The sequence below is a fragment of the Varanus komodoensis genome, unplaced genomic scaffold, assembly GCF_004798865.1.
Source record: "Varanus komodoensis strain SLA01 unplaced genomic scaffold, ASM479886v1 scaffold45, whole genome shotgun sequence".
NCBI lineage: Eukaryota > Metazoa > Chordata > Lepidosauria > Squamata > Varanidae > Varanus > Varanus komodoensis.
In genome coordinates this window covers 1,333,715-1,361,190 of record NW_025336011.1, presented here as the reverse complement: position 1 = coordinate 1,361,190, position 27,476 = coordinate 1,333,715, and the positions used below count along the sequence as shown (strand labels likewise).

The window sequence follows — 27,476 nt, the reverse complement described above, 5'->3', positions numbered from 1 at the left end:
ACTACGTTCTGCGTAAACACGCATATGATTGCACTTGTACGTTGTAAACCTATGCATGCTTAGGCAGAGAAAGGAAGTCCTACAACTCCTAGCATCCTTCCAACCAGTCACACTGGCAGAGACATAATAGAAGTTGTAGCATATTTTCTGCCTAAACATGCATGGGATTGCAGTCTTAGATACACAAAAGCATACCGTGTAAAGGAGTGTGCTGCATCAAGCTGTGTCAAGAATACAGTAACATATGCATGTAATATTTATTTTATTTATTTATTAAAACATTTTTATGTTTTAATTCTCTTTTAACCTATGGCAAGTAAAAGGAGTCAGTGTGGTATAGCGGTTAAGGGCACAGGACTGGGACTCAGGTAATTTGGGTTCTAGTCCCTGTTCGGTCATGGAGCCAACTGGATGACTTTGGGCCAGTCACAGACTCTCAGCCCAACCTATCTCACAAGGTTGTTGTTGTGGGGATAAGATTGAGAGCAGGAGGAGGAGAATGGTGTAAGCTGCTTTGAGATCCTAAGAAAAAAGTGGGATATAAGTCTAATAAATAAGTAGAAATGTACTTCATGACTATCAGAAAGGAAAAGCTTTGCAAATAGGAATTTGTATAGTATTGATCTAACACAATTAATGCAGATCATATAATATATAGGCATTATTAGAGATTATGAACTGTTCATAATCCCTATGAACAGGCATTATTAGGGATTTGAACTGGACAGAGTCCATTTTGTCTATAATTGACAGCTTGTCAGGCACCTTTTGTTGTATGTTAATTGATGGAATCTGATTTTGTGAAAATGAGTTCTTATGGATTTGTGCAAAATCACAGTCTTGAAAATGCACAAATCCTCCCAAATTACACAAATTCCTGAAAATGTTTATTTTAATGCTTTAGCCTATGGGAAAATATGCAGTTTTGGTCAGTATTTTTCTATTTTTTTGTAAATGTGTATAAAAGTACAGAAAATAATAATAAAAATAAATGTCCTGCAAGGCTGCTGTAAAATCTGTGGATCAGATCTTTAGAAATGTGTACTCATTTGAGTCTGTGGTACACTCACATCCCTTGGCATACTATATTAGTCCTCCTCCTCCACTTAAAGTAAACTCAATTATGTGTAATCAAACTGAATGCATATTGTTCCTGTTTACCCTTGCCTAGTCCTTCATCAAATAAACAGTCCATTCCTGATGGCCCATTCCATATCTGTGATTATATGCCCTTCCCTCTTTTTGTTGCCTCCCCTGTGTTGAAGTGTAGTCTACAAGCTCCTTAGAGCAAAGCCTTTGTTATTTCTCTGCTGAATACTACTCACATTGATACCATTATGTAAATAATAAAAACAGTAATATGTGGGCAGGCAGAGGAACAAAATATTTTATGGACAAGTGACTTTTGAGGATTTATTTGCAATTTTGTGGATTTATGCACGACATGTATTTTACCACATATGTATCTCATATATCACTGGCACCAAGTACCCCACTGGTGAAACCAACATATCTGAGTTGGAACAGATGGACATAATCCTGAGAACTAAATCAGACAGATTCCACATTCTGCATGTGTTCCATACAGATTCACTTACATAGTTGTACTGTCATGCCTTAAAGTTGTGGAAAATTTGAGAAACCTGCTAATGCAATGCTCTTCACAGAGGCATGCATTTTGCAGTTCCCTTGGGCCTGTATTGTAATTTCCAGTTGCCTGTCAACTTTTCAGCACATACAGATCTTTCTCCTCAATGCACAACAGTTTCTTGGGGCTGTGTACTTATTTATGTAGGGTGTTTAATTAGATATGTTCAAGTGGGCTTGAATGACAGAACTACCAGTTATTTTTGAAACTAGAAACCTAAGCTAGGTGATTGAAATGTATTGTCCATCCCAGACACACACTCATCCTTGATGTATACCCTCCTAACTTTAGAAAGCTAGGGTTTTTTCCTCCTACTAAGCTAGTTATTCACTAAAAGCAGCTTTGGCAAAGAACACTTTAAAAGTTTTAATCTGAAAACAGATTATGCAAGTAACTCTTCCTCTCTCCCAAACCTGAAGTGGGCTGCTCCCTTTCAGTTCTGATTTTATGATTACCATGTCCCTGAACAGAATAATCTGAAAACCTGTAATTGAGCTGGGATCTCAGGCATAGTCCCCAGGGTTGTAACCACTTATCTAATTAAAATCTCAAATGCCAAAAAAAAAGGTAGTGATCAAGTCCTCTCTAGCGTATCATATAGCCTTCTTTATCAGAGTTTTGGGGAGAGTAAGAGTGCTTATTTGTAGATAGGGTGTAGAAATGGGTGGCTTAAATTCCTGTTCTCCTGAAAACAGTATTTTTCAGGAGGTTTCATTTTAGTTCAAAGTGTTATCTCACTGTTTAAAATATAAGTTGGCACAGAGCATGAAAGAAACCTGAGAGAAAGAGAATGCTAATTTAACACAAGTCCTGAGGCAATGCAGCAAGAAACTGGGGCAGGTGGATAAGAACAAAGATTTCTAAGCATAACTCAAAGGCAGCTGATAAAGATGAGTGTAATAATATAAACTGTTTCTGAAAAATATAAATGAATGCTTCTGTTTTGTAGGGGAAAGTGCAAAAGGATTTCAAAGCTCAGCCATTTTCCATGCCCTTCATTCAGATCCAAATTTCTGGTACCTACATCCCAGTAAGAGAGCCTGGACTGGCAGCCTGAAGTCCGGTTCTGATTGGTCAACAATTTTTATATAGCATAAGCAGCCAAAATTTTGAAGCATAAAGCCCGCCCATGAAAATCTTTATATGGCCAGCAGCCATGGCCTGTTTGGCTCTTGCCCAGATTTCTACTGGGCTGGCAGCTGTGTTATATAAGCTTTCCGGGATCAGATCACCCCCAGTCTTTTATGTTGTAACAATGAGGAATTACTCTTTTGCTTTTTCTTTCAACCAAGGTCCTTCCTGTTGTGGACAGAAATCAAGTCATACAGGGTAGAGTTTGAGGAGAAAACGACAGCCAGACCCAGCTAAGATTCCTAGACTAGTAATGAAAAGGTTACTATTGAAACTAGTTTCAGAAGGCTGTAGGGGTAAATGTGGAAGTCAGATGGAGAATACAGAATCACCTTGGGCCAACTCTGGCTCCAGCATTTGAGACCCTCTGTCTGTGAGCTAGTTAATAGGCCTCCTGTGTTGGGTAGAATGAGCTTTGGTTTGGCACAGTGGTGCAAGCACATTTGGAATGGATCTATTCCTGAAATAAATTTGCTTCCTGTTCTGCTTCAAGCAAAGAACGTTGGTTCCAAATTGTTTATTCTGATTTCAAGTGTCTGCCCTTTTAATCACCATAAACTGATAAAGTCAGGTTGCTCACCTGTAACTGTTGTTCTTTGAGTGGTCATCTGTGCATTCACACATATGGGCTCTGCACTTGCATGGGGCCTGTTGTTGGGAAGATTTCCAAGCTCGACTCATTCTGGCAGGAACCCCTGCCCTCCCTTCTCCCCGCTATAATATCTAGGAGGGGTTTGCACCCTTTTCCCCAGACAGACATTGTGGCCTCAGAAACAAGGGGAGGATGGTGAATAACCGACCCTGTACCAGACAGGCATGGGATTGTATAGATGACATGGTATCAAAGCTGGTGTTGGTGGATCGGTAGTGTGGATGCACAGATGACCATTCAAAGAATGACAGTTACAGGTAAACAACCAGATTTCCCTCTTTGTGGTCTTTGTACCTCACACATATAGGTGATTAGCCAGCTTACCTTGAGTTGGAGGTAGGAAGGTGCCATCAGCAGAGGACTGTGGATAGGACCATTCAGCTGAAGGAACAGTTTTGTGTGGTGCAAACATTGAGCCCATAGTGCTAGATGAAGGTCGATGGGCTGCAGGATTAGGGTCTTCTAGAGCCTGCCTGTAGTTACATAAATAGAAGTTGATGCCACAGAGGAAGGTTTGATGAAGGAGATGTGAAATCTTGGGCACAATGAAGTTGTGGAACAATTCCTCAATTGGCTGTAAACATTTATTCGTAGCAAAAAGAAAAAAGTTCCAACAGCAGAACCTGTCCAGACAAAAGAATATGTTAAAGGTGTCCACACCAAAGCACACACACATATTTGTATAGCTGCATGTTGATAGCGTTTGCCAAGTCTTTTGAATGTTCATGTTTGTTCCTTTTGACTCTCCAGGGCCTAGTTTGCTCTGCCTCACTCCCAAAGGAGTGTTCCTTTGACTTTATCCCTGACAAGGCTTGTGTCACATGACAACTCATCAATGTGTAACAAGCCACATTGGAATGTCAAGTCATATGAACCCAGGTCATTTTCCACAGGGTAGCTTGTTTGAGAACAGCAAGCCAACCTGAGGACTCCTAGCTTGTTGTAGCAGTGGTAGTACCCACAATGGGTTGTCTTGTCATCTGAAGCCAGGGGAAAGATCCCACCATGCATGCAACTTGAAGTGATTAGTGAGCCAATGGCTCTAGTCGCAAAACCCCATTGTCACTTCTGCCAAACTTCCCTAAGTCACCCCCAGTGACAGCTACTCAAGAGTGTCCAAGCAGCACTGGCTTGGCGCCCACTCCCCAATAATGAAACTTCTTGGCTAGTCATAGCTTCTTTCCCCCTCACCTTTTTTTATGGGGGGTGGGGGGCTGCAAACAGTGATCTCTGAATTGAAAGCCACTGACAGACCCTCCAAAGTGTCCAAGCAGAACACTGGTGGGATTGTCACAGGTTGACTACTTTTTGGTGTGTGCCTGAATTGTAGAGATGTGCACACAATATGCACCTGTACACTTATTTTTTCATATGGTAGTGTTAAAAAACCACAAACACATCTTAGTATTTTTTAAGTCAGGAACTGCAATGCAAAATTTGGAGAAATGTGAAGGCCAAAGGATTGTTACATTCTGATTTGCACGTTAGAGCAGGAGGTGCAGCTGACAACAGTTCATGACAGAATTCACAAGGAGTGATTTCCTTATACATCCCTACTTGCTCATGATGCAGCAAATTTGGGGAGAAGGTTTTCCCTGACGTCAGTCATATGACATGCAGGATCATACTACAAGCTGTTTTCTCATACTTTCCTCTCCCTGTTCAACAGCTGTGAAAAATGTCTTTGTCACAAGGCTTGTGAATGCCATAAATCCCCAACTAGGATTTGAAGTCCAGCAAGCAAGTCAACCCGCCCTTAGCAGCAGCTGAAAAGCAGTTCTGTTCCAACAGCTACAAAAATGCTGGAGTGTCTCCAGACATGGGCTCAGCCGCTGAGTGCTTCATAGTTGGAAACTGCTGAGTTCTCTGCTGGGAGCCAAAGAAACAGGACCTGTTTTGCTGGAGTCAGCAGAAGCAGGACCTGGCTAGTTGCATACCCATGGTACAAGATCAACAATTTTCCAGGATGCTAGTCTGATGGAGAACATTATGTGGCTAACCCTTGGGTCACCATTTCTGATCCTGTTTGTAGTCCCAACCTTCTAGTCCCTGGGAGTGCATTCTTGTCCATTTTCCAGACTTTCTTGAAGGTTAGTGGGACTGTGAGGGGAAGATCTAATCAGAACCAGTACAGACAAACAAAAATGAGCAGGGCACCAAACACTGTGCTGGCTGCAGTGCTCAGGCAGTGCTGAAAGCTGGCCCACGTAGAATACACTGCAATGCTCCAATTGGGCGGTTTCTACAGGATGGATGATAATAGCAAGCCCTGTAACTGAGCAGATGAGGGTGTATCTGGTCTATCAGGCACAACTGAGGAAGGACATTCATTGCTGCAACGCCAACCTGAGCTCTTTGTGACTAAGCAAAGTCATGGTTTATGTTTTGTAAGCCACCCTGAGTGCTTGGTGGAAGGACGGGATATAAATGCTTGTAATAAATAAATAAATAAATGGAGCACGCCCAGACTGCAAACTGGGGGTGGTGATGACGTAAGCTGCTGCCAGAGTCTGGTTGGGTCAAATTTAGAAGCAGCCAGTTGGAGCAGGCCCAGATGAATAGGGCAGTGAATGAATGAAAACCATATCTGGAAGTCAGTGCTCCATAATTTGGCATGTAGCTACTATATTTCTGATTTAAAGACCATCTTTATTCTAGATAAGAGACAATTAAGGGAATAGGTTTTTTGGATAGACTCTAGAAAGGACCTGCAATTAATTAAAAACTCTAAATTTTCTCACTGGTTTCCTCTTTTGAAAATAGAATATTATACAGCTAGCTATCTGTCCAGACTGAGACCATCCTTCAGAAATGCCTTTTTGGTTGCGATTTCAAGTTATGCCAACCACAGTTTTGGATGGGCAATATAACAAGGTGCCTTTTGAATGCAGGTTATATATCTGTGGCTTATATCACACTGAGCACACAGTACATGTTAATCGATCCTTTATATACTGACTCCAAAGAGAGATTTTATTATATGGATACAGGAATGCCTTGGCAGAAACAATTCTTTTTCTTTTAAGTGATGTTAATAGTTATGTGACACATAAAGTGGCTTTCTTTGCTTTGGCAGCAAAAAAGAGAAAGAGAAAATTAGACAAAATCGCTATAAACCACACTGCAGATTCAGAGTTAAGTTAAAGATGAATTTCTCTTCATAGTATATTTTAATCTGTTTATATTTTTTGAAATTCTTCGTTTTGTTGTCTATGTGCATTTGAACAGGGCAGCCCAGAGTAGGTGCATCTCCATCTGCAGGTGGCAGTTAAATCAGCCAGAGTCTGGTGCCGCAGTCCAAAGCAGGCAAGAGATCAATTCCTAAGGGCAGCAGGGTTTTACCTGACAAATGCGAATGAGAGTTGAATCTTTAGAGTACCTATTTCAACTGATATGTTACTTGGATTGAGGAATCTGTTACTCAGCCCAAAGGCAGCAATTAGGTAAGGTCAGTTAGACTCCTATTCACTCTCCACATCACATGGAGAGGCTGGGCGTATGAACTGCAGCCCACTGTACTGCCTGCTGCCTTGGTGGAGCTGCAGAGGAGCAAGGTTCACACGTAACTCTGAGTCACCATCCAACTTGGCATATAAATGGATGGTGCCTAAAGCCCCTCTCTGGCTACCACCCATCAGATCAGGTGTTTGTTCAGGTCTTTACCAGAACCCAAAGCTATGAAGGGCATAAAAGGTGAAAATTAACCATTTGAAATGTGCCTAGGAACTAACTGGCATATGTACGCATTGGTGACAGAATGGTAACCTATGGCGGTTCACAAGATAGCTCCCCATGGGTGAAAGAAGTGATCTCCAACAGTAACTTCTGAAACTGAGCTGACAGGTAACACTTTAAACTACTGCATAGCCATGTGCCAATTCCCTAACTGTTCAGGTGGCCCAGAAGAAGAAGAATCAAAGGCAACTGAGAGACAAATAAAAGCCATTTGAGTAATTGCTGTTTCAGAGTTGGTGATTTGCACCCCATAGAACCAGACTCTGTTTTATAAACAAACCTCCAAATGTTATTTTTAAAAAGGGCCCTCTAATAATTTCCCTTAGGTTCTGGCCTCTCTCAACCCGGAAGCAATCAGTGTTGCCAGCTGCTCCTTCTTGGCTCCTCCCAAGAAACACACCCCATTCAAACTAAAACAAGTTCTCTTACATATTTTCATATTACATTATATTACTAACCTGCCTCTCTTCCTCTTGCGGGGAACCCAAGGGGGCTTACAAGTTTTTCTTCCTATTTTATCTTCACAACAGCCCTGTAAGGTAGGTTACAGTGGGAGTCTGCAACTGGCCCAAAGTCACCCAGTGAACTTCATGGCTCAGTGGGGACTAGAACCTGGATCTTCCAGGTCCCCAGCCCATCACTTTCTCCACTGTACCACACTGCCTTTCACCATATAAATACCACATGTAATGGTAAGCATACCAACTAATCTTTCTTTCAATGCCCTTCCTCTTCTGTAGACGGTTCTCCCCAGCATCCCTATAGCCAGCAGACTGGTACCCACTGTGTATGCCACTCTTCCCAAAAATTGGGATTTAAATGAATTTGAGGTGTCTCTTCAATTTCTTCTTGTTTATTCAACTGGCCAGTTGGCAGTGAGGTGGGGTGAAGACCCCTTCTCAAATCCAAATGCAACAATAATTATCTAAGAATGAGCGAGCAACACTGATTCACCAATCCAGCACAGAGGAAATGTTCGTGAGTTCAGCTGTGCTGCTTTATGCAGGCTGGCCATTGGCTCCTCTTGAACACAAAGGGCTATAAGAGGGCTTCCTATCTATCTGAGTGGCATCTTGAGCAGCAAGGTCTACCTGAGACTTTTTATATTTGTCCTGAGATCCTGATTACCCTTTGCATCCTGACTCACTCTACACTGCTATTTATCACGTAGCCCTGACAAGAGACCGTTTCAGCTACAGAGCTGCTGCCAGTCCAGCATTGACTTTCTGAATGGGTTCACATATCACAACAACCCACCCTGGCCATATACCATGGTGGGTTGTTTACTTCTGTGAACAACCCACAGTGCACATGATGGGATTTAAGGATTGCTTGCTCACTCCCACTTCTTCCTGCTTGGTCCTCCTGGCAGTATCCCAGGGGACACCAAAGTAGGATAAAATCCCTTCCCAATGTAATTGAGAGTTGCTTTAGGCTCCCCACAGCATCTTTGCATTTAAAACTCTTTTTTTTGGGGGGGAGGGATCACAACAGCCAATCTGAAAGCAGGCTTTCACAATCCCTGTTTTGACAGTCCTTTCAAAGTTCCTAAGCAACATATCGAAGGGGCTGTTAGAACCTTTTTGTTAATTGAAAACTTTGTTTTGCTTTACAAAAAACAACAGCAACAACAGGCCACTATGGGTAACCAGGCTGGGTTTAGAAAATCCAGCAACCAATCATGGCTAGCAGCCCATGATGGGATGTCCTGTTGTGTGTACCAGGTGTACCAGGTCACTATGTTTGTTTTGGATGCTTGCAAATGCTCAGAATATATAGTTGTTCCATTTTCTCCCTGCCTTGTGATTTGATTTAGTCTGAGAAACTGTATCTAATGAGTGTAATGAATCAGCAGGTCTCCTTAGTCCAAATCCAGCACTTTATCCAGTGTGGTACTGCTGAACATCCTGCCTTTAGTGTCCCAGAAATGCAAGGGACTAAGCAACTCTTGACAAAAGCAGCAACTCTTAGGATCTCTGAGTCTACAATGACTCAGCCTTGTGCAATATCTGCAATTTAAATTTGTATAGCTGAATATGGAAAACAGATCCTAAATCTGAGGATGCAGTTTGCCTGAGTCTGCCCCATAGAAGATAATTCCATGTAGTATCTGACCCACTGAGGGAGGACAGCATGGAACATGCAACAAAATATTTAATGATGGACTGCTTCTCTTCAGTCAGCCAGTCATGCCCTTTCTCTCTTCCAATACACCACCCTCCATTGTCTGTTCCCCCACAAACAACATCCACTGAGTAATCACCAATCAGCAGTCAGTTAACAATCACTGAGCACGTATGCTAAATCCTCATGGGATTAGTTGTCTCCCTCACCATGAGCTTTCCTCAGAGCTGTCAATACCACCCTTTTGTGCACAGATGATGCCGTTCTATCTGTCTATCTAAAACTTTTCTATACCATCATTTATTCTACTGAATCTCATGATGGTTTTAGCTGCATCAGGATCCACATTCTGAAAATTAGTTTGGTTAATTGGTTGATAACTTGTCTACTAATTGATCAAGGAATGATTTTAGAAATAAAAGGACTCGATAAATGCAGGTTTTTTATTTGTTGGCCTGGACATGGTCAACAACTCCACAAAGTCATTGTCAAGGCAGATATAGGAGAGTGCATTCTCCTATCTTCCGGCTTGGCTGAATGCAAGGAATGTTGGCAGGGCTCTTTGCCAAAATACAACCCTGGCTGCTCAGAACCAGAAGCAATTTTGCTGTTTAGAATCAGAAGCAATCTGATTCAGCAACAAAATATGTTGCTTGGGAGGTGGAGGATGGCGCAAGGATGGGAGAGGCTTTGTGGGAATTCTTCAGATGCCTCTGAGGCCCAGAGCATCTAGGCTTAGCACTTCAGATTGCAGATGTAAGGTCAACTAATAAAATGCTCCTCCATAAAAAAAAATCCTCTGCACCCACCTAAAAGGAGGCTGGTTCCAGTCTGTCCTCTCCAAGTGTGATTTTACCATAGCCTTCTTCATGAGTTACCTGTGAGGAGGTCAATCATTTATAAAATCTGGGCCGTGCTGCTACTGGGCCCATCCTGGGCATCGTGTGACCTCCCCAAATGCCTGAGTGTTGTTTGTGGGCATCTGAAGAAGAACCCCTTCAACTGAGCAACTGCTCAGGTGGAAGGCGCTCCTTCAACCATTCGCACTCCCCACGCAGATGTTAGAGAGCAGCTAGCCTGGCCAGTCCTGCAGTGTCAGGAGCAGGGACCGGCTTTTTCTCCTCACAAGGAAACACACAAATGGGACTAGGGCTGGCCCAAGACATGCTGCTGACTGAAGAGAAGCAGCAAATGTTGCCAACACCCCCCTCGGACTGATTCAGAATCCTCAAGGCCATCCAAGTTCTCTTGGCTTGCAACTAGCGATTCTGACTTCTACTGCTAACTTCTCCCATTTTGTGTTTCAATTTGTTATGCACTGCAATGATATCTCTTGATGCCACAAAATAACAATTTCTGCCCTTTCTTGACACCCACATCACCTGCCTCATTCTACGGGGTGATAGGGTTTGCCCTGACAGGTCTTATGTTTAACATGTGTGTATGGACATGCATGTGTGAGCAGGAGTATGCCTTCATGTGAACCTTCCTACGCAGTCTGAATTGGTACTGCCCAGACACAAATTTGCCACCTCAGTGTAAACGTGGCATTGATTGGGTATGAACAAGAAACAAAGCTGTCCTTCTCCAACCTGGTGACCTCTAGATGTTATGAAATACAACAGCCTGCATTTCTGACAATTAGTCATGCCGGATGGGGCTGATGGGAGCTGCCATCCAGCAAATCCAGAGAACACCAATTTGGGAAAAGCTGTCATAAGGAATACCAGCTGCTGGGAGGTGCATGGGGTAGAGGTATCTCTAGAAGCAGGTTTTGGTGGCAGTTCTTTTTAGGTGAAGGGCAAATGGTCTTTTCATAAAACAGGCTTTTTTCCCTTTAAACCCTTTACTTCAGATCATGAAAGACAGCTGTCAATGTACACCTACCTGTAGACTTTCATGCCCCAATTTGATTTTAATCTTTTCTAAATCATACTTGAAAAATTGGGGTTTACCTTTAGCAGTTGTCAATACTAACTACTTCAGTAAATGGAATGGCTCACACTTTTGCTCACTTCCAAAGTGGTAGAATCTCATGAACTAATGCAAAGAGAAAGCACAGTTAGGGTACACCCCAAGCCCCCCAAAACCTTGAGGATCTTGCCACCGAAGGGGTGAATGATAGACTACTGCGTCTTGTGAGTAAAGATCACTCATGCCTTTGTTTATATTTCACAGCTAGTCTTTTGTGAAATGTAACCGATGTAGTCGGATGTAACCAAAGGATAAAATAAACTTACATGTTGCCTCTATGAGGACATGTCCAGGGTGAGTGCTTTGCCACCCTCTCTTCACATTGTCTTCTCAAGGCTTCTCACTCCTGCACCTGCACAACTGAGGTGAGGGGGCAGGATTTAAAAAGTTTGCTAACCATAGGCTGCCTCCAAGGTGCTACTGGAGTGCTTTGAAGGAACAGTTTGTAGCTTTTAAAAGGGGATTTTGAAGGCTGTTTTGCCACTTGTTGTGAACCCAAAAATTTTCGGAATCACAGTGGGTGGCAAGGATCAACTTGGTCTTCCCATGATATACCCTGAGATAAGCACTAGAGGACCAAAAGGGAGGAGGTAAAGGGAAAGTCCAACGACACACAGAGAGCCCAGCTGTCTGTCAGCCACAGATTACGTTGTCAGCACAACAGCCAACCCACCTTGGCTTATTGCCAGGGTGATTTTGCACTATGCACAAATATGCTCAATTATAGCTCTTAAATATGCAAAAATATATGGAATAAGCTAGGGTGAGCTTATTGCCAGGGTGATTTTGCACTATGCACAAATGTGGTCAATTATAGCTCTTAAATACACAAAAATATATGGAATAAGCTAGAACCCACTTCGTGAGATGCTTTGAACATGATGAATTATTTTTTATCATTATTGTTACTATCACCATTACTACACTTAAGTTTCGAAAGGGATGGACTACATCTTCAAGGTACACCTCAGGGGATATAGTCCCTGGCTGACCACAGAATCCCAAGGAAGCCAGAGACATTGGTTCAAAACATGAATACTTTACTGCTGGTATGGCCATTTTAGTCTCTATTGCCCTGAAAGACATAACTTAATGAACAACTGAGTAATAATAATAATCAGCAGCAGCAGCAAGTGAATAAATGAATGAATAGATGAATAAAGGAAAAAAGGAACTGCAGTTTATATGGTGACTGTTGAGGTCTGTATAAATAGAAAGGCATTGCCAAGCTGTATACCACTCCGGTAACACACACAAGGCACATGCAAGGATCAAGCAGACAGCCAAGTTACCAGAACAGAACATGCTTGGCCAAGGCAAGAGGTTAGTTCTCCATGTCCCAGGATCTATGCTGTTATTCTTCACTTGCTACACCCCTGCCTCCACAAACCTGCCAGGAAACATTAGGCATGATAGCGTCAGTTTAGGACACCAGCCTGAGTGCAAACACTCAATGGCTTTATTATGATTTGGGGAGAGAGGCATGTGAAACGTGACATTTGCACTCCGCTGAAAAACCTTGTCATTCCTCACTTAATCAAGAGAGGAAGGGGCCTGGACTGGAGAGATGACAGGGGAATGTGGACTTTGGAACCCAGCTGTGGCAAAACATGAAGGTATTCAGCATCTATTGAATCTATTCATTTAAGTGGAAAACCCAATCAATATCTACCATTCAGAGCAGGTCCCATTAGAACCTTGCTTCTAGTCATGAAACTGAAGCCTTCAGTAGGATTTACTTGCAAGAATGCATGCTTAGCATTACAGTCCAATTTTCTCAACATCTGTATAAGGTTACCTATGGTTCGCAAGCCCATTTATTTTTGGGAAACCCTTTCATAAGATGTTCCCTTGCACTAGGGCAGGGCATTGGTTGACTCTAGGCAATTCTATATTGTCTACACTGACTGGCAGTGGCTTTCCAGTTTCAGAGAGGAAGATTTTACAGATCTATCCACAGATGCCAGGGATTGAACCTGGGATATGTCACGTGCATCTGCATGTGTTCTGCCACTGAGCTATGGCTTTTCACATTGATTTGACTGTTGTGGAATAACCATGCATTTCAGAGGATTCTGGGTATCCTAATGTACACAGTTCATACAGAGCTATGGTCTGGCTTTTGGGCTTTGTAGTTGTTCAACATGAACAGCAAGTATGCCCTGGACACATCTAATACTCCCTCACGGCAATGGTTTGGGAAAATCAATAGTGGGCAAATTGTTTAGTGAATCAATGATTGACCTTTTCATTGAGGAATGTCAGGTTTCCCCATATCACAGTTTAAAACCCATCTGCTAGGTAAATAGTGTTTCTGTTTTGCACATAATGAAATTATGGACTTTGTCTGTGGCCATCAAGGAAGTCCATAGTACAAGTTAGATTGATTTCTTCATTTAAACTTATGCCAGACCCACCCTATTCCAAAAGTGCAAGACAGGTAATTACAGAAAAATAAAAGAGATTAAAATAATGTCCAGAGGTTGGTAGCTAGGTTGGCTAAAGGAGCAAACTCATACAGAGCACAAGAATAGCAAATATGTCCCTGTTCCTTCCCCTATTGCTTTACAATGAGAGCTATTTAACCTTTGTGGAAGGGAGGAAGATACTCTAAGAAATGTGTGTGGTGGAGGCCATGTGGCTCTGTTTCCTGTTTCTAAATTCCTTCTGAGCTTAGCTGCAGTCCTTACAGTAGCTAGAAATGAATTTATTTCCCAAGAGACAGTATATTGTCTTCTGTCATACTACCCAGTATTTTGCAGTGGCTTGGTCCTGAATGGGCACTGATGACCCATTCACTTTGGAAAAGACCTGTCCCTTCTCCAGATGGAAATTGCTAGAACTAGTTTGTTGCTATGAAACCACACAGCTGCCTGAATTTTGGAATTATCCTTGGAAATGATGGTTATAGGAGTGTCATGATGAGTTCCTGTACTTCAGAATCTATCACTGCACTGCACTGTCATGAGGAAAGTTACAAACAAGGCTGTTTTTCTAAAACAGTGGGCAGTGGTAAAAACCAGGAGGAGAACAGTAGCCTCCACTTGCTTCAAGCTCACCATATTTTTTGTTTCATCAGAATTTATACTCCAATGATCAATATGGCAGCACTTGCAGAATTGTCCTAGCTATCCATCTGTCTAGGCCACTTTTTAATCTGAGAAAGTAATACTGTATCACCCACATATAACAGAATAGAGTATTGGCAGTTTCCCACCTTTACAGGGAAGAAAGGATCACCTGTAAAAAAAAGGCTACTATAATATTCAAATACAAACTGAAAAGCAGAAGAGGCTATTATACCATTACTTTCAAAGTTGCATCTGCATAGAAACTTTCTATATGGTTCAAAAGGTTGTCATCAACACCTAAGGACAGTTGTCAGGATCACAGACATCCATGAGGTATTCAAACAAATGCTTCTTTTAAACCAATAAAAACTACATAAAACCACTTAATCAACCGTTTAAGCTTTTGAAACTATACAATCAGGAAAGAAACCATGATCTAAACAGAAGCATCCTGGTCTAAAGCCACCCTGTTCTGCTCCTTGCTTCTGTCTAATATAACCTTCAGTCCTACAAATTGCTCCTGAAACCTCACAGGTTTCTTAATTTCTGTCACTTACAGAGAAAGAAGGATTCCTCTTGCTTACCCCTCTGAGATTTTTAGTTCCAATCCTCAAAGGAAATCCTCAGAGTTATATTTTTGCACCCCCTAGTGAGGCATTTAGGTATTAGCTTCATCATAGTGCGTCAGTTGATGGTGCTAAGTAATATGCTTTTTGAAACGATCAAACATGCTGCATGAACACATTTTATACATGCTAGGATGCAATCCTATGCATTAGACCAAAAAAGTCCTACTCCCAGCAGGCTTTTTTTCAATCTAAACGTGCATAGGATTGTACCTTATAAGTCATATATGCTTTCCGCTGGTTGTTACACCGGTCCTTCTGCAACAAGACTTCTTTTACCCAGCTACTTCTGGACATTGTTTATTTAAGTGCCAAAGAATTATGTTTCTGTACTGCAGACTGACTGGTGAGAACTGTGCTTTTGATTATGTGTAGAATGCCCTTCTCTATACCTGATCAAATTCATTATTGATTTTTAATATTCAAAGGGGATTTTTCTTTCACAAGCAATATTGTATGAACACCAAGGTCATACACGTCATACAATGAGAGGTGGCACACTGTTGCTACAGAGCATTTTCTGACACCCTTGACTTTTAGTGTTAGATGCTGAAAAGATGCAGAGCTCAGGTCCAAAGCCTCCCCCCATGCACAAATTTGGATATGCTAATTAACATATCTCTTCATTCTCTTTATGTGTGTGCCTTCAAAATACCTTGTCTGCTGAGGACATCCCTATTTGTAAAAGGGGATGTATGAACAGGTGAGAGGAAAGCATTTGATTTCAGAAAACAATCTCAGACTGAAAAGTTCAAACAGGACAGCAGAAGCTGGGTGAAAAGCCAGCCAATCTAGTGGGATCTGATGCAACAGAGAAAACCAGAGTACTTGTACCTTTATTTCAGCAAGTGCCCATGGACAACAGGGTGGTGAGGTAAAAGGCCTCCCACAAATCCAGGCCTCCAAATGAAAGATTTGGGATTCCATCCCCATAAAGTTATGATGAATTATGGAGCAGGGTTTCCAAGCCAAACATATAACTTCTGTAAAGTCAGACAACACCCACGCTTCCAGCTCTCTGCAGACTGAATACTGCTGTGTAGTGCCATCTGATATAATTTGGCATCTGGCCAAAGCCTCCAGCTGGGAGAACATACCAGAGAAAACCCACAAGCTTTCAGGTGGACCAGGGACCCTGGCAGTCCTGATGTTCCTGCCTAGTGGGCCAAAAAAGTCTATTTTCTGTCTCTGCTCTAAGGTTTTATGGCGCTATGGAGAGTGGCTTACTCTAAGATTTATTGTGTTTTTTGCTTTTCTAGAGGTCTAAAGAACTGTGGTGGGTGCTGCTGCACGTGTCAGGAAAAGTTTGTAAGTCTGGTGTGATCTTATTTTGGAGTGATGCATATTCAATAGTTTCGGTTACCTTGATCCAACCACAAAAGGATATATTGCAGAACTACATGAAGTTCAGAAAACTGCAACTAAAGTTAACCAAGGACTAAAATTATTAGGAAGTTGAGCACCATGCTGATAAGGAAAAGATAAAACACTTGAGACTTATCCATTTGGAAGAAGGATAGAGGTTTATGCAGCTATCCATGGGGTGGAAAAGTGGACTTTTTCTTCTTCAGTAATAAAAGCCTTCAGAGTCATCTAATTCAGCTGCCTGGAAACAGGGTCATAATTAGAACAACTCATAATTAACTTATGAACTGTAAGGCCCTAAGATGTGGCAGTTAGACATGCGTATTTCAAAAGGATCAAATAAATTTAGGTGTGGGATGGTGTAACTTGGTGTCCTGCAACAGCAGGGGGTTGGACACGATGGCCTTCATGGCCCCTTTCAATTCTACTATTCTATGATGGCTATTTGCCCTATGATTAACAATTTCTAGGCAAGACAGCTAAATGCAACCTACAAATGCCAAGACAGTGTTCCTCGCTCCTGCTTTTATGCATTACTTTTTTGCCCGCACTGAGGAGCGATTGCCAATACACACAACAGTTAGAAAAGGCAAAATCTCAAAATCGCAAGCTTGTTTTGTCTAGTCTTTAAAACTGAGGGATACGAGCACGTGGATTATTTAGAGCACTAAAAGGTTTGGTTTGGGTTTTTTTTCCCGTGCCACTATCTTATCTCTGCCTTGGAGAGCTTTACGATACCATACGCACGTCCGCGCTTCTTCCACTACTTTTTAGGCTGTGGAACAAAACGTCGACACTTTCTTGGAACTCTTCGAGGCGCTGGAATTTTCCACCACTCGCCCCGCCCCCTTCCCGGCAGGCAGCGCGCGAGTCGCAAGATGGCGGTGTCCATGAGGCCGGGAATAGTTAAGCTGCCCTTACGCGCTTGCTTGCAGGTACTGGGGAGATGAGTGGGGTTGAGGCAGTGGTGATGACGTTATTATTTTCTTTCGGGATGTGGGTTGCCTAGAGGCTAAAAATGTTGCAGGTCTTATGATTTATTAATAAGCATCTCTCGATAGGTGCATCTGAGTTTCCATTCATTGTTTTTGTCTGTGAGGCTTGAAGAAAGGTTAATTCTTAATTTCGTAGACGACGGCTAATCTTTAGGAACAGAAACTATCCAATTTTCTCTGTACTCCAATCGATAGAACAGAGAGGAAAGTAAGTAGACCTGAAATTAAGGCACCCATGTTTCTTACCTGGAGTAAAGTTCATGGGGCTCAGTGAAACTTACTTCTAAGTAGACATAGCTAAGATTGTTCTCTAAGTTGCAACCCTACACATATTTAGATAGAGGGGAAAGTCCTAAAGGTCCCAGCCTGCCCCAGACAGTCACGTAGATCGGGGGAATGCAAGAAATTGTTGGTCTTATTTCTGTCTAAATATGCATAGATTGCATTCTAAAAGCAGAAGACAAACAAGCGTTGGATTTCTGAAGATAGGAATGAAGGATAGTGTGTGTGTGTGTGAGAGAGAGAGCGAGCGAGCGAGCGAGCACTGTATTTCTGTATAAGGCTTTGCACAATGTGGGATTGCAATATCTGTGTTCTTGCGTTTGACAATTTGTATGAAGGTTTTGAGATGAGAAGGAGTTATTGAATTGGTCTGTTTTGCAAAAGATATAATCCTGCCAGGCTGGAGGCTATGATTAATATAGTGTGTGCCTGCTGCTGTTTTTGTGCACATTGTTGCTTTGGGCTGAGGCAGGGAAGCCTCTTTTGGTATGTGGGCTCAGTTGAGTGTTGAGAAACTGTGAGTAGAGGGAAGGACCACATTCCAGTGGTAAGCAGGGTCCAAAGCAAATTGAGGAGGCAAAAATAAAAGCAAAAATGTCATCTTTTCGCAAATTGTTGATTTGTTATATTTGCATCCCATCTCTCTATCCAGGCAGCCAGAGACAATTATTCTTCTCACCCTGTGAAGTAAATTACTTTAAAATTAGTGTCTGGCCCAGAGTTGTCCAATGAACTTCATGGTTTAATGGGGATTCCAGCCTGGATTTCCAGAGTCTCAAAGCTTTGCTTGCTTAAAGCTCTTAATGTCAGTAATTAAAGAAGCATTTCAACCTTTTAGAATGGGGAGAAACAGCACAATACCTGAGAAACCATGATCACTGGTTGTGGGGGAAGGGGTGGGCTAAAAGAAGGGGGCACAGGTATCTTAGGAACCCCTTAGCAATTGTTTGTGCCCCACAAAGGCTGTATTTGGCCCACAAGTCTAGGTATACGCATGCATGGGCTGCAGTTTTGTATGCTATAATTATTAGGATATGCTTAATTTTTTGGAAGAGGCTTTTAGGTAGGGCATGGTTTTCTCTCTTCTGTTGTGAAAAAAGCAAATATGTTTGTATTTGAATGTATGTCTGTTTTTAACCTTTTGGATTAAGAAAGAGTCTTTTGTCACTAGCAGTTTCCCAAAATTAAGGGAAGCTTGTGTGCACAGGTGCCTTTAGCCTTACTATGAGAAGGCTTTTCATTCTCTGTATGTCTCTCTTTCCTTGGCAAACAGAAATACATATGTGTACACATGTTTTGAAAAGTAAATACATTTAATGGGTGACAGAACTTTCTAACCTTGATGTAAAGACAAACAAGAAACCACATGATTCTGTATATTTTAATTAGGAAGTGAATCCATTTCTTGGTCTTGTGTGTGTGTAAATAAACAATTTACAAAACAAATATGTATGAATGCATAACTAATAGTAGAGCTTACTGGTCAAGTGTGTGTAGTTAGGACTTGACCTAAGAAGCAGATAAATAATTGATCAACTGTGGTATGATCAAATATTGGCTTTTGTTTTTGTTCAGCAGGGTGTGGAATGTTTACTGAATTCTGCTCGGTTGGCCCCAACCTCTGTTGTGGTCCCTGTGAGAACAAAAAGGCGGCATTTCATTCCCCCTTCAGTCAATGCAAAGTATTCTACTCCAGAAGAACAGCAAAGGCATGCCCGGGCAGCAGGAATTGTGATACCCCATGAACGTTTAGAACGCCCCATAACTCTTCTCTGCACAGGTAGGTGACTGTAATCATTTTTTATGTATCAAGGAGGTTAATCTCATAGAAGAGACTGGTGAACCCCAAAACAAAATGGACGCTGACTATTTGTACATAGCTCCTTTGACAGTCATCTTCAGTATAGAGTAGCCATTCTTTCTGGTGATTTTTAAAAGTGAATGAAGTGCTTTAATTGTATCTTTTGTGTCCAGTGTGTGACTTCTGCTTGAATGGAAGTATTCTCGCAATGTGCGATGTAGTATTCATAAGGACCCTTTTTTCTTTCACTTCATTGTATGTTGGTTTTATTTCTTTAACATATTTCTGTAATACTTTTTTATACATTCAAAGCTGCTGTTGCTCCACACCTCTGCGGTTTATTTGATCACTGTGACATCAGGTGATGATGTGTCCCTGTGGCTGAGTCATCATTCTGTCTAATAGAAAACTTGGGTGGTTGAATGCCAAACAGTTTGTAGGTGAAACGGGACCATCCGAAATACCTGCAGGACTCTAGTTAGGCAGAAGTATGGGTCTAGATACTGTTTGAGTCTTACTTGAAGTAATTTAAATCGATAGGAATACTACTTTAAGTAATAATGGAAGTATCACTTCCAGATCATGTGAAGAACTAGTTCCCCTTTACTCAGCACTGGTTAGACCTCATCTGGAGTACTGTGTCCAGTCTGGGCACCACAGTTTAAGAAAGGTGCAGACAAAGCTGGAAAGGGATCAGAGGAGGCAACAAGGATGATCCCGGGACTGGAAACAAAGCCTTATGAGGAGAGATTGAATGAACTGGGCATGTTTAGCTTTGAGAAGAGAAGACTGAATAGCACCCTAGAAGTACTTGAAAGGTTGACACATAGATGCCAAGATGTCTTCTCAGTCATCCCAGAGTACTAGGCATGGAATAACAGACTCAAGTTACAGAAAGCCAGATACTATCTGAAGATGAGGATGTTGGAGCAATACAACAATGGAACCAATGCCCTAGGGAGGTTGTGCACTCTCCTACACTAGAGTTATTAAAAATGTAGCTAGACAGCCATCTGAAAGAGATGTTTAACCTGGAGCCCTCCACTGAGCAGCAGGTTAGACACTATGGTGTTCTGGCCCTTTCTAACTCTATTATTCTGTGATTTAGTTTTTACTAAATCTGAAGCCAACACCTTGGGCATTTGTAAATTAAAAGAATATCTTGAAAAGCAAGTGCTTCTGCAGCTGTTTGACCAGAACTAAAGGAGAAGAATGAAAGATAGATGAATTCTGTCAGTTCTCTAGTTTAGGTCCAGAGTGGCAATCTGTCAGTTGAAAATAACTCCCTGTTCCCAAATGGAGGACAGGAAATAGAGATAACTATCAGGGAGCAGGCTGATTAATCACAAATATTCTGGAAATGTGGACAGGGGCAGGTTGTGGGAGATCTTCTGCTTTATGCAGTGATTATTTCTCCAGTTATCATTACCTCTCATCTGAATGCACACACTTTCTTGCATGCTTCCCGGAGAGGTTTCTACAGCGCTACAGATTTCCAGTTACAAGCTGGATGGAATCTGAAATAGAAGCAGCCTTCTTTTCAATTTTATCCATCAATATAATAGGGCCAGAAAAGGAAAGGAAAGGAAAAAGAAAAAGATGGAGGAAGGACATAATGTAAAACAAATCCATATACAATCATTAACTACACCATTAATAAAGAGAAAAGTGTCCAGAATTGGAGTTTGACTCTTCAATTTCAAATAAATGCGTTAATATAAGTCTATTTAAATAATCATCTATATGTGATTAATAGCTGTCGGATATGCATTCAAATGTAGTAAGAGCTGTAAAATCTTCAGTCCAATGAATGATAAGTTGTGAGTCTTCATCCTTCCAAGCCTGAAGTCTGAGGGGTTTTTTGTTTTTGACAGTTGTAAAGGCTCTTGTTGCCCACTTTTGCTCTCTGTCAGTTCATGCCCACATCATGAACTGGTGGTGGAACTACAACTTGTGTTCCAGGCCCCATTTGTTACAAATACAATGCTTTCAATGGAATCTTTTTACACATGTATGCGGCAAAATTAGATGGTAGGATCCTGAGTCGATAAAGTGAACTGTTCTGTTTCAGGATACAGACCAGGGCATACCAGGCAGGGTAAAGATGTCAGCATGTTAAAATCTCCTTATAATTAAAATAACAGTAAGCCTAGCTTAACTGCAAGAAGCTCTGGTCCAATATCTCTATGGTGCTGCTCTTCTACTTGTGAGGATTTGTAAAAATATAGCTGGATATGTCCCAGTTATAGTTGGAAGAGATACATCTGCAGACTCTTGTCACCCCATTTGCCGCAGGTGTAGGTCAATCCCCAGGACCTGTTGTTAGATCTTGAACAGCAGTAGGGATGCTTGCATGAAGTAGTTGTATCTTTTGGCATTCCCTTTCCTATTCCTGCTACACTGGAAAAACATGTTCGCTTTTGGCATCTTTTGGAGGTTTTTTCCCTCTCAAGTCTTGTCTCTCTATATGTCATACCATTCCTACAGCCTCATGCTCCCTCTATAGCAGTCTTGGCCAATCTGGTGGCCTTCAGAGTCATTTGGACTGCAACTCCCTGCATTCCCATTCAGCAGGACTATTGACTGGGAGTTCTGGGTATTGCAGTTCAAACATGTCTGGAAGGCACCAGGTTGGAGAAGGCTGTTCTGCACTATATTATCTAGGTAGAACTTCTTATAGGCAGAGTGCTTTAGGGGACTATCCAATGCATGTTTAGGCAGAAAAAACAAAAGTCCTACAAATCCCAGCATTGTTCAGTCTGCCACACTGGGGGCTGGGGTATTGGAACTTTTGTAAACATGCAAGACCTCTTAGGATCTTGGTTGTGTTGCCCTGCATGGTAACCCTCTCAGGAATGCTGCTATGTGTTCCCATCTTATGAATGCAGGCAGATGTTTTTGTATTTTTTATGCCATCAGTATAAAATATTTCCAGAGTAGTAATAGAGATATGGGGATATACATGAGGTTTATTCACCAAGTACATAAAAATTAGAATCTGGATTTCCGAAGCCTAAATCCACTGGATTGTACAGATCTCTCTTCGAGATGCATTTCTTTCAGTGAAGCATTCTTGAAAACGTGCTCCATTTACCTGCATTGTCTCTCTGACACTACATTACTTGTTTGAAATGCCAGCCTGCTTTGCTACTTACTTTAAAGTGGACTATATGACCACAGTTGCCGGGATTCACCCATTAATTAATATTCTTTCACAGGTAAATAAACAATGATGTGCACCTTAATTAGCTCTTCCAGTTGTTCATATATCTTACATGTCTGGGCTCTTTTTGCTGAGAGGATTTTATTTAACAATAGTCTTTTGCTATAACTGCTTGCTTCCTGTTTTGTCTGTACAGCTGGGATCTTTGATGCATATGTTCCTCCAGAAGGGGATGCCCGCATTTCATCTTTGTCAAAGGAAGGACTGAAGCAAAGGGCACAGCAGGTCAAGCAGACAGCAGCTTCGCAGCTGGCGTATGTACAATTCCCTCAGTGGCAGCCGTTCAGCCTGTGGCATCTGGCCATGCTATGACTGTGTATTCCTTTTTTTTTTCCTTTTAGCATCTGTTGATTGTATCCTGGACCGCTTTCAGACTATGCCTGTTTCACATTTGTGTGGGTGAAGACTCTTTGAAAGCTCATTATCCCCCCAAAAATCATGTTGTACACTCCTGGTATTTTACCACTTGGGAATGCAGCCATGGGAGATTTTGTGATTCATTGTTTTCCTATTTGAAAGAAAACGCTGGCTGTGAAATGCTGAGAGCTGTAGGACAGTTTTCTGCCTCACCATGCATAGGATTGTGCCCTCAGTCATGGAAGGCCAGTCCTCCATGAATGGATCTAGCCTCCTTAAAAGCCTTTGAAGCTGCCAGCAATCACCACATTTTGTGGCAAGAAATGCAAGGGAATGATTTTTTCTCTTGTTTTTCAGAAATTAATGTGACTCAAACCTGATTCCTATGTGTACTTACATCAACTCTATCACAATCTCTAATGCACCCTCTCATAAACTTGCATATATCATTCTCTCTCATGATATTAGGGCAGTTTTGGATTAGCTCTGTCCTGTTCCAGTAGGCAGGACTGTTGGTGGAACAGATCCTGCCTTTTTACAGACGGAGCAGTTCACAATTTCAGGGCATTGCAGGAAAAGCCTGATTTTAAGGAGATATTAAAAAATGAAGCTTTGGAATAAGAGGGGCTTCTCTGGCCACCTCTCTTCCTTCCACAGTTGTACCAGGGCATAATATGTTAAATGTGAAACTCAGACTTAACTATGGAGGAGTTTCATTTCACGGCTCTGATACATGCATAGTCCCTGTATATCTGGAGAGACCATCTGGGTGTACTGCATTGGTATGGACTGTTTACCTTGCTCCCTGGAACTGGAACTGCTTTCTTTCCATTAGACTTCTCTTGTTTTTGTTTTGCAGAATCCGAAAGATCAAAGAACATGATCCTGACTTCAGCACCAAAACTTTTGCAGAGAAAGCCCAGACTATCTTTATTGAAGCTCACAATTACTTGGCAAAGTAAAGACACTTCAGGATGTTTCTGTGCATGCTTACTATTGTTTGCATCCCACCACTTAGCTACCAGTTTCACAGTAGCCAACAGCCCTACTGGTTCCAGAAGGCTGGTGATACCAGTTAGACTAAATATCTTTCACTGGACAATGTAGCTTTTCTAAGTCTGCATACCGGCTTTTTGAAGTCTGCAATCACCAGCTACTGATGAGTATATCAGGTGTAATTATGGTGATTTTCTGATGTCCTTCACCAAACTTAAGTATGTTTCAGAGAGCTGGCATAAGATTGCTCAGTGCTTGACAGGCTTTTAATACCTCTTTTGAATACATATTGAAGGTAATTAATACAAAGATCAAGCCTTTGCAATCCATTTGCCCCTAGTAGGTATCTCTGCTTTGAATCACCATCCCTGCAGATAATTCTGCAGTGAGTGATTTTTCATTGTGCCAGTTACAGGAAAACCCTATCTTCCCATGCCGTTGTATACACAGACAACTCTGCAGATCGGTGCACTTCATCTTGGGCCTTTGCAGAAGTAGTTTCTGTTTTCAAAGGCCAGTGTGAAGCAAGAATAGATCTGTGGCGTTCAGAAAGCATGGGGAAGGGGTTGATGCTGTCCACCAATAACACCTGATTATCAAGACAAAGTTTATGGACCCCTTTTTAAATGCTGCATTTAAAACTTGTTTCTTGGTGTGAGCAATTTCAGAAGTTTTTTCTCCAGGCTACATGCCATGCATAAAAGGCTGTGAGTAGCGTGGCATAAAGTTAGTTACCTCAATCAGTTATATTCCTCTGAGAGCCAGTGTTGGTTGACTAAGGGTTCTGACCAGGGTATGCTAGGGGTTCTAGGTATTTTTGTGTATAAATAGGCATAGAGTTGTGCCCTGCTTGGCTTTCCCTTGTTACCCCTCCATAACTCAGAACAAAAGTTAGAACCTTGACTGTACTTCAACATGTGGAGAAATAAGGCAGTTTCTTGAGAGTGCTACCCATTGCTAAGGTAGTTGGAAGTTTAAAGACCATCCTGGCTTCTGAAAGCAACAGAGGGTCTTGAAAAGTAAGAACTCTATAATGGCTCAGGCTTTTATGGATTATAGCTGATACATACATATACACATGACTGCAAACATTTAAGGTTGGAGGCAAACAAAATGCAGTAAATACAGACAGTGAACATATTACTAACACTGTCCACTCAGGAGACAGTTGGTGATACTCCTTTAGGCCTCTGGTGAAGTGGATTGTAGTCCATGAAAGCTAACGTTATCATGTCCATGGAGGGTTTTTTTTGGGGGGGGGGGGGGGGGTTGTTTAAGATTCTTCAATAGGGTAACATGGCTAAAACTCTCTCTTGAATGTGGGTGGATCTGCTTCAGGGTTGCTGTGGTTTTTACTTTTGAGACTAGAAATCTCAAATGTTTTCACAATTGACTGAGTAATCTACACAGGTATCTTGCTAATCTAATAACTTGTTCTTGCTTTTATTCTTTACAGCTTTGACAAAGACAAACTTCACTCTTTAGTGACAGAACGATGTTATCCGGTAAATATCTGTGATGAGATCAGCAAATAACTTACCGAAGGGTCAGTGCTCCTAAAAATTAGTACAAGAAAAGGGCCTGACACCTATATGACTTCTTTAGGTCTCCCAATATGATTCTGACAGCAGTGACGTCTTGATATTTTGAAATTCCTCAGTTCATTCCCTTGTTTAACTAAAAATGAATGTTGCTTTGTTAGGAAATGGTGCAAGGAAACAGATACAAGACGATCCGGTGGAGTTTTCTGGAGTCTTTGGAGCCCCCTCGAGTGGTTCATGTGCGATGCCCAACTATGGTGAACAAAGAAAACCTGTATGGACAAGTAACAGTGCGGATGCACACCCGGCAGGTACATATATCCATCCACTGTCTTTCTCGATATGACATAATGTATCCCTGCCTACCAATGCTTAATTCCAAAGATTTATCATTTTTACCTGCAGACTTTAGCCATCTATGACCGGTTTGGGAGGCTAATGTATGGTGGGGAGCAAATACCAAAGGATGTCCTGGAATACGTTGTGTTTGAAAGACAGCTGGTCAACCGGTATGCTCAGTGGAGATTGCACGGCAAGATTGTTCCAGCGTGGGCTCCTCCAAAAGACCCCATTGTCAAGGTAGGCTGGCTGAGGCAGGCTGCAGCATCTTTCAGTTCTCTACATGTTGTTCATAAGCAACACGTACATAGATGTCAACATGGCGCTCAGAGCTGTGTCATGCACTCCTTGTTTTGCATTTCTGTAAGCCTCTTCCTACATATAAGATCCTTTACATTTTATATCAAGTCAGTGCCAGTGACTTGCCTAAAGTCTCCCAGTGTGAGCTTCTGGGCCAAGCTTATTGTTGTTCACTATGAAGATGTAACATGCTACATTTAGAGGCAAATCTGGAGTGCTAGGGCAGGGGTGGGATTCTGCTATCTGTTACTGGCTGATGTGTTCACCATGGATATGGAGGGCTTTGAGATCTCACATGAGGGAAAGATGCAGAAAGGAGGCACTTCTCAGTGTTGCTGCCTTTCTTAGTTTCACACCCTTGATGCAGCTTTTGGACTGCAGTAGAGAAGCATGTCCTTTCCCTTAGGCCTGAAGGCCATTTCTGCTGTGGAGAACAGTAGCATCAGGTTTGGTTTTTTGTTTCGTTCTTCATGTAGTGCCTTCCACCCCACCCCCCATCCCCATCAAGCCTGATAGATATTTAGCTGTTATCAGAATGAAATACCTGCTTTTGAAAATTTTAAGGGCTAATTTGTGTCAACCTTTTGTTTTCCCCTGCACTTTGCAGACGGTTATGATCCCTGGACCAACCCTGGAGCCTTCACAAGAATATGAAGAAATCAATTTTCCTCAAGAGGCTCCAGCCCCACAGAAACAGTGGCACAAATAATCCCAAAAGAATGAGCCACAGGTGATTGTCTCATCTGTGATATATCCAGGTGACACATCCAGCAGGAAAACTGCTATTGAACAGACCTCTGCCATGTCTCTGTTCCAGTCTCTACAAGTTTTGTGTACAGGAGTTTTTTCCCACATTTGTCACAAGCTCTGAACTGTTTGAAAGTTTGTGGGGGTATTTAGTAGACTGGAGAGCATCAGTGCTGTTTTCTCTTCGGTTGTCCTCACAAGATCAATTGCTGTATATCCACAATTATTGGCTAAAAGGGCCTGTTACTTGTTGGGTCAGTAAAGAATATATACTTGAATATGGTATATTCATTCCTTTAAAAAAGGGAAACAGTAAATCTCTCATCCAGAAGGCTGTGCCGTCTAATACCAGATAGGTTGTGGATGATCAAGATGATTAGAAAAACCATGCTGGATCAGACCCAAGCTTCATCCAGTCCAGCACACCATACACACAGTGACAAGCCAGCTGCCCACAGAATCCCACAAGTAGGATGGATACAAGACTTCCTTCTGCTCAAGCTCCTCAACAACTGGTGCATGCAGGCATTTCACCTGATAGCTTCTTCCCTCATGAATCTGTCCAAATA

At 41.9% G+C, this 27,476-nt stretch overlaps 1 protein-coding gene across 3 annotated transcripts; it reads left to right on the top strand.

Annotated features, from left to right (window-relative positions):
- Positions 1 to 242: 242 nt before the first annotated feature.
- Positions 243 to 27,185, top strand: MRPL45 (mitochondrial ribosomal protein L45). Of its 3 annotated transcripts, none has more exons than XM_044444606.1 (10): positions 243 to 250; positions 3,273 to 3,280; positions 17,186 to 17,261; positions 19,182 to 19,383; positions 22,764 to 22,881; positions 23,844 to 23,942; positions 25,437 to 25,485; positions 25,683 to 25,832; positions 25,906 to 26,100; positions 26,768 to 27,185. In XM_044444606.1, exons 1-10 carry the CDS (start codon positions 245 to 247, stop codon positions 26,867 to 26,869), a joined length of 1,005 nt encoding a protein of 334 aa, XP_044300541.1. In that variant the 5' UTR covers positions 243 to 244; the 3' UTR covers positions 26,870 to 27,185. The 3 variants fall into 3 exon arrangements, with proteins under 3 accessions (XP_044300541.1, XP_044300542.1, XP_044300539.1); XM_044444607.1 differs by having other exon boundaries at positions 19,179 to 19,383; positions 25,927 to 26,100; XM_044444604.1 differs by having other exon boundaries at positions 19,179 to 19,383.
- The last annotated feature ends 291 nt before the right edge of the window (positions 27,186 to 27,476 follow it).

Bases quoted from the DNA above. Each gene is read 5' to 3' on its own strand.
- MRPL45 (XM_044444604.1), top strand. The intron at 25,833-25,905 runs GTACATATATCC...TTAATTCCAAAG, and splicing joins TGCGGATGCACACCCGGCAG to ATTTATCATTTTTACCTGCA. The intron at 26,101-26,767 runs GTAGGCTGGCTG...TGCACTTTGCAG, and splicing joins CAAAAGACCCCATTGTCAAG to ACGGTTATGATCCCTGGACC.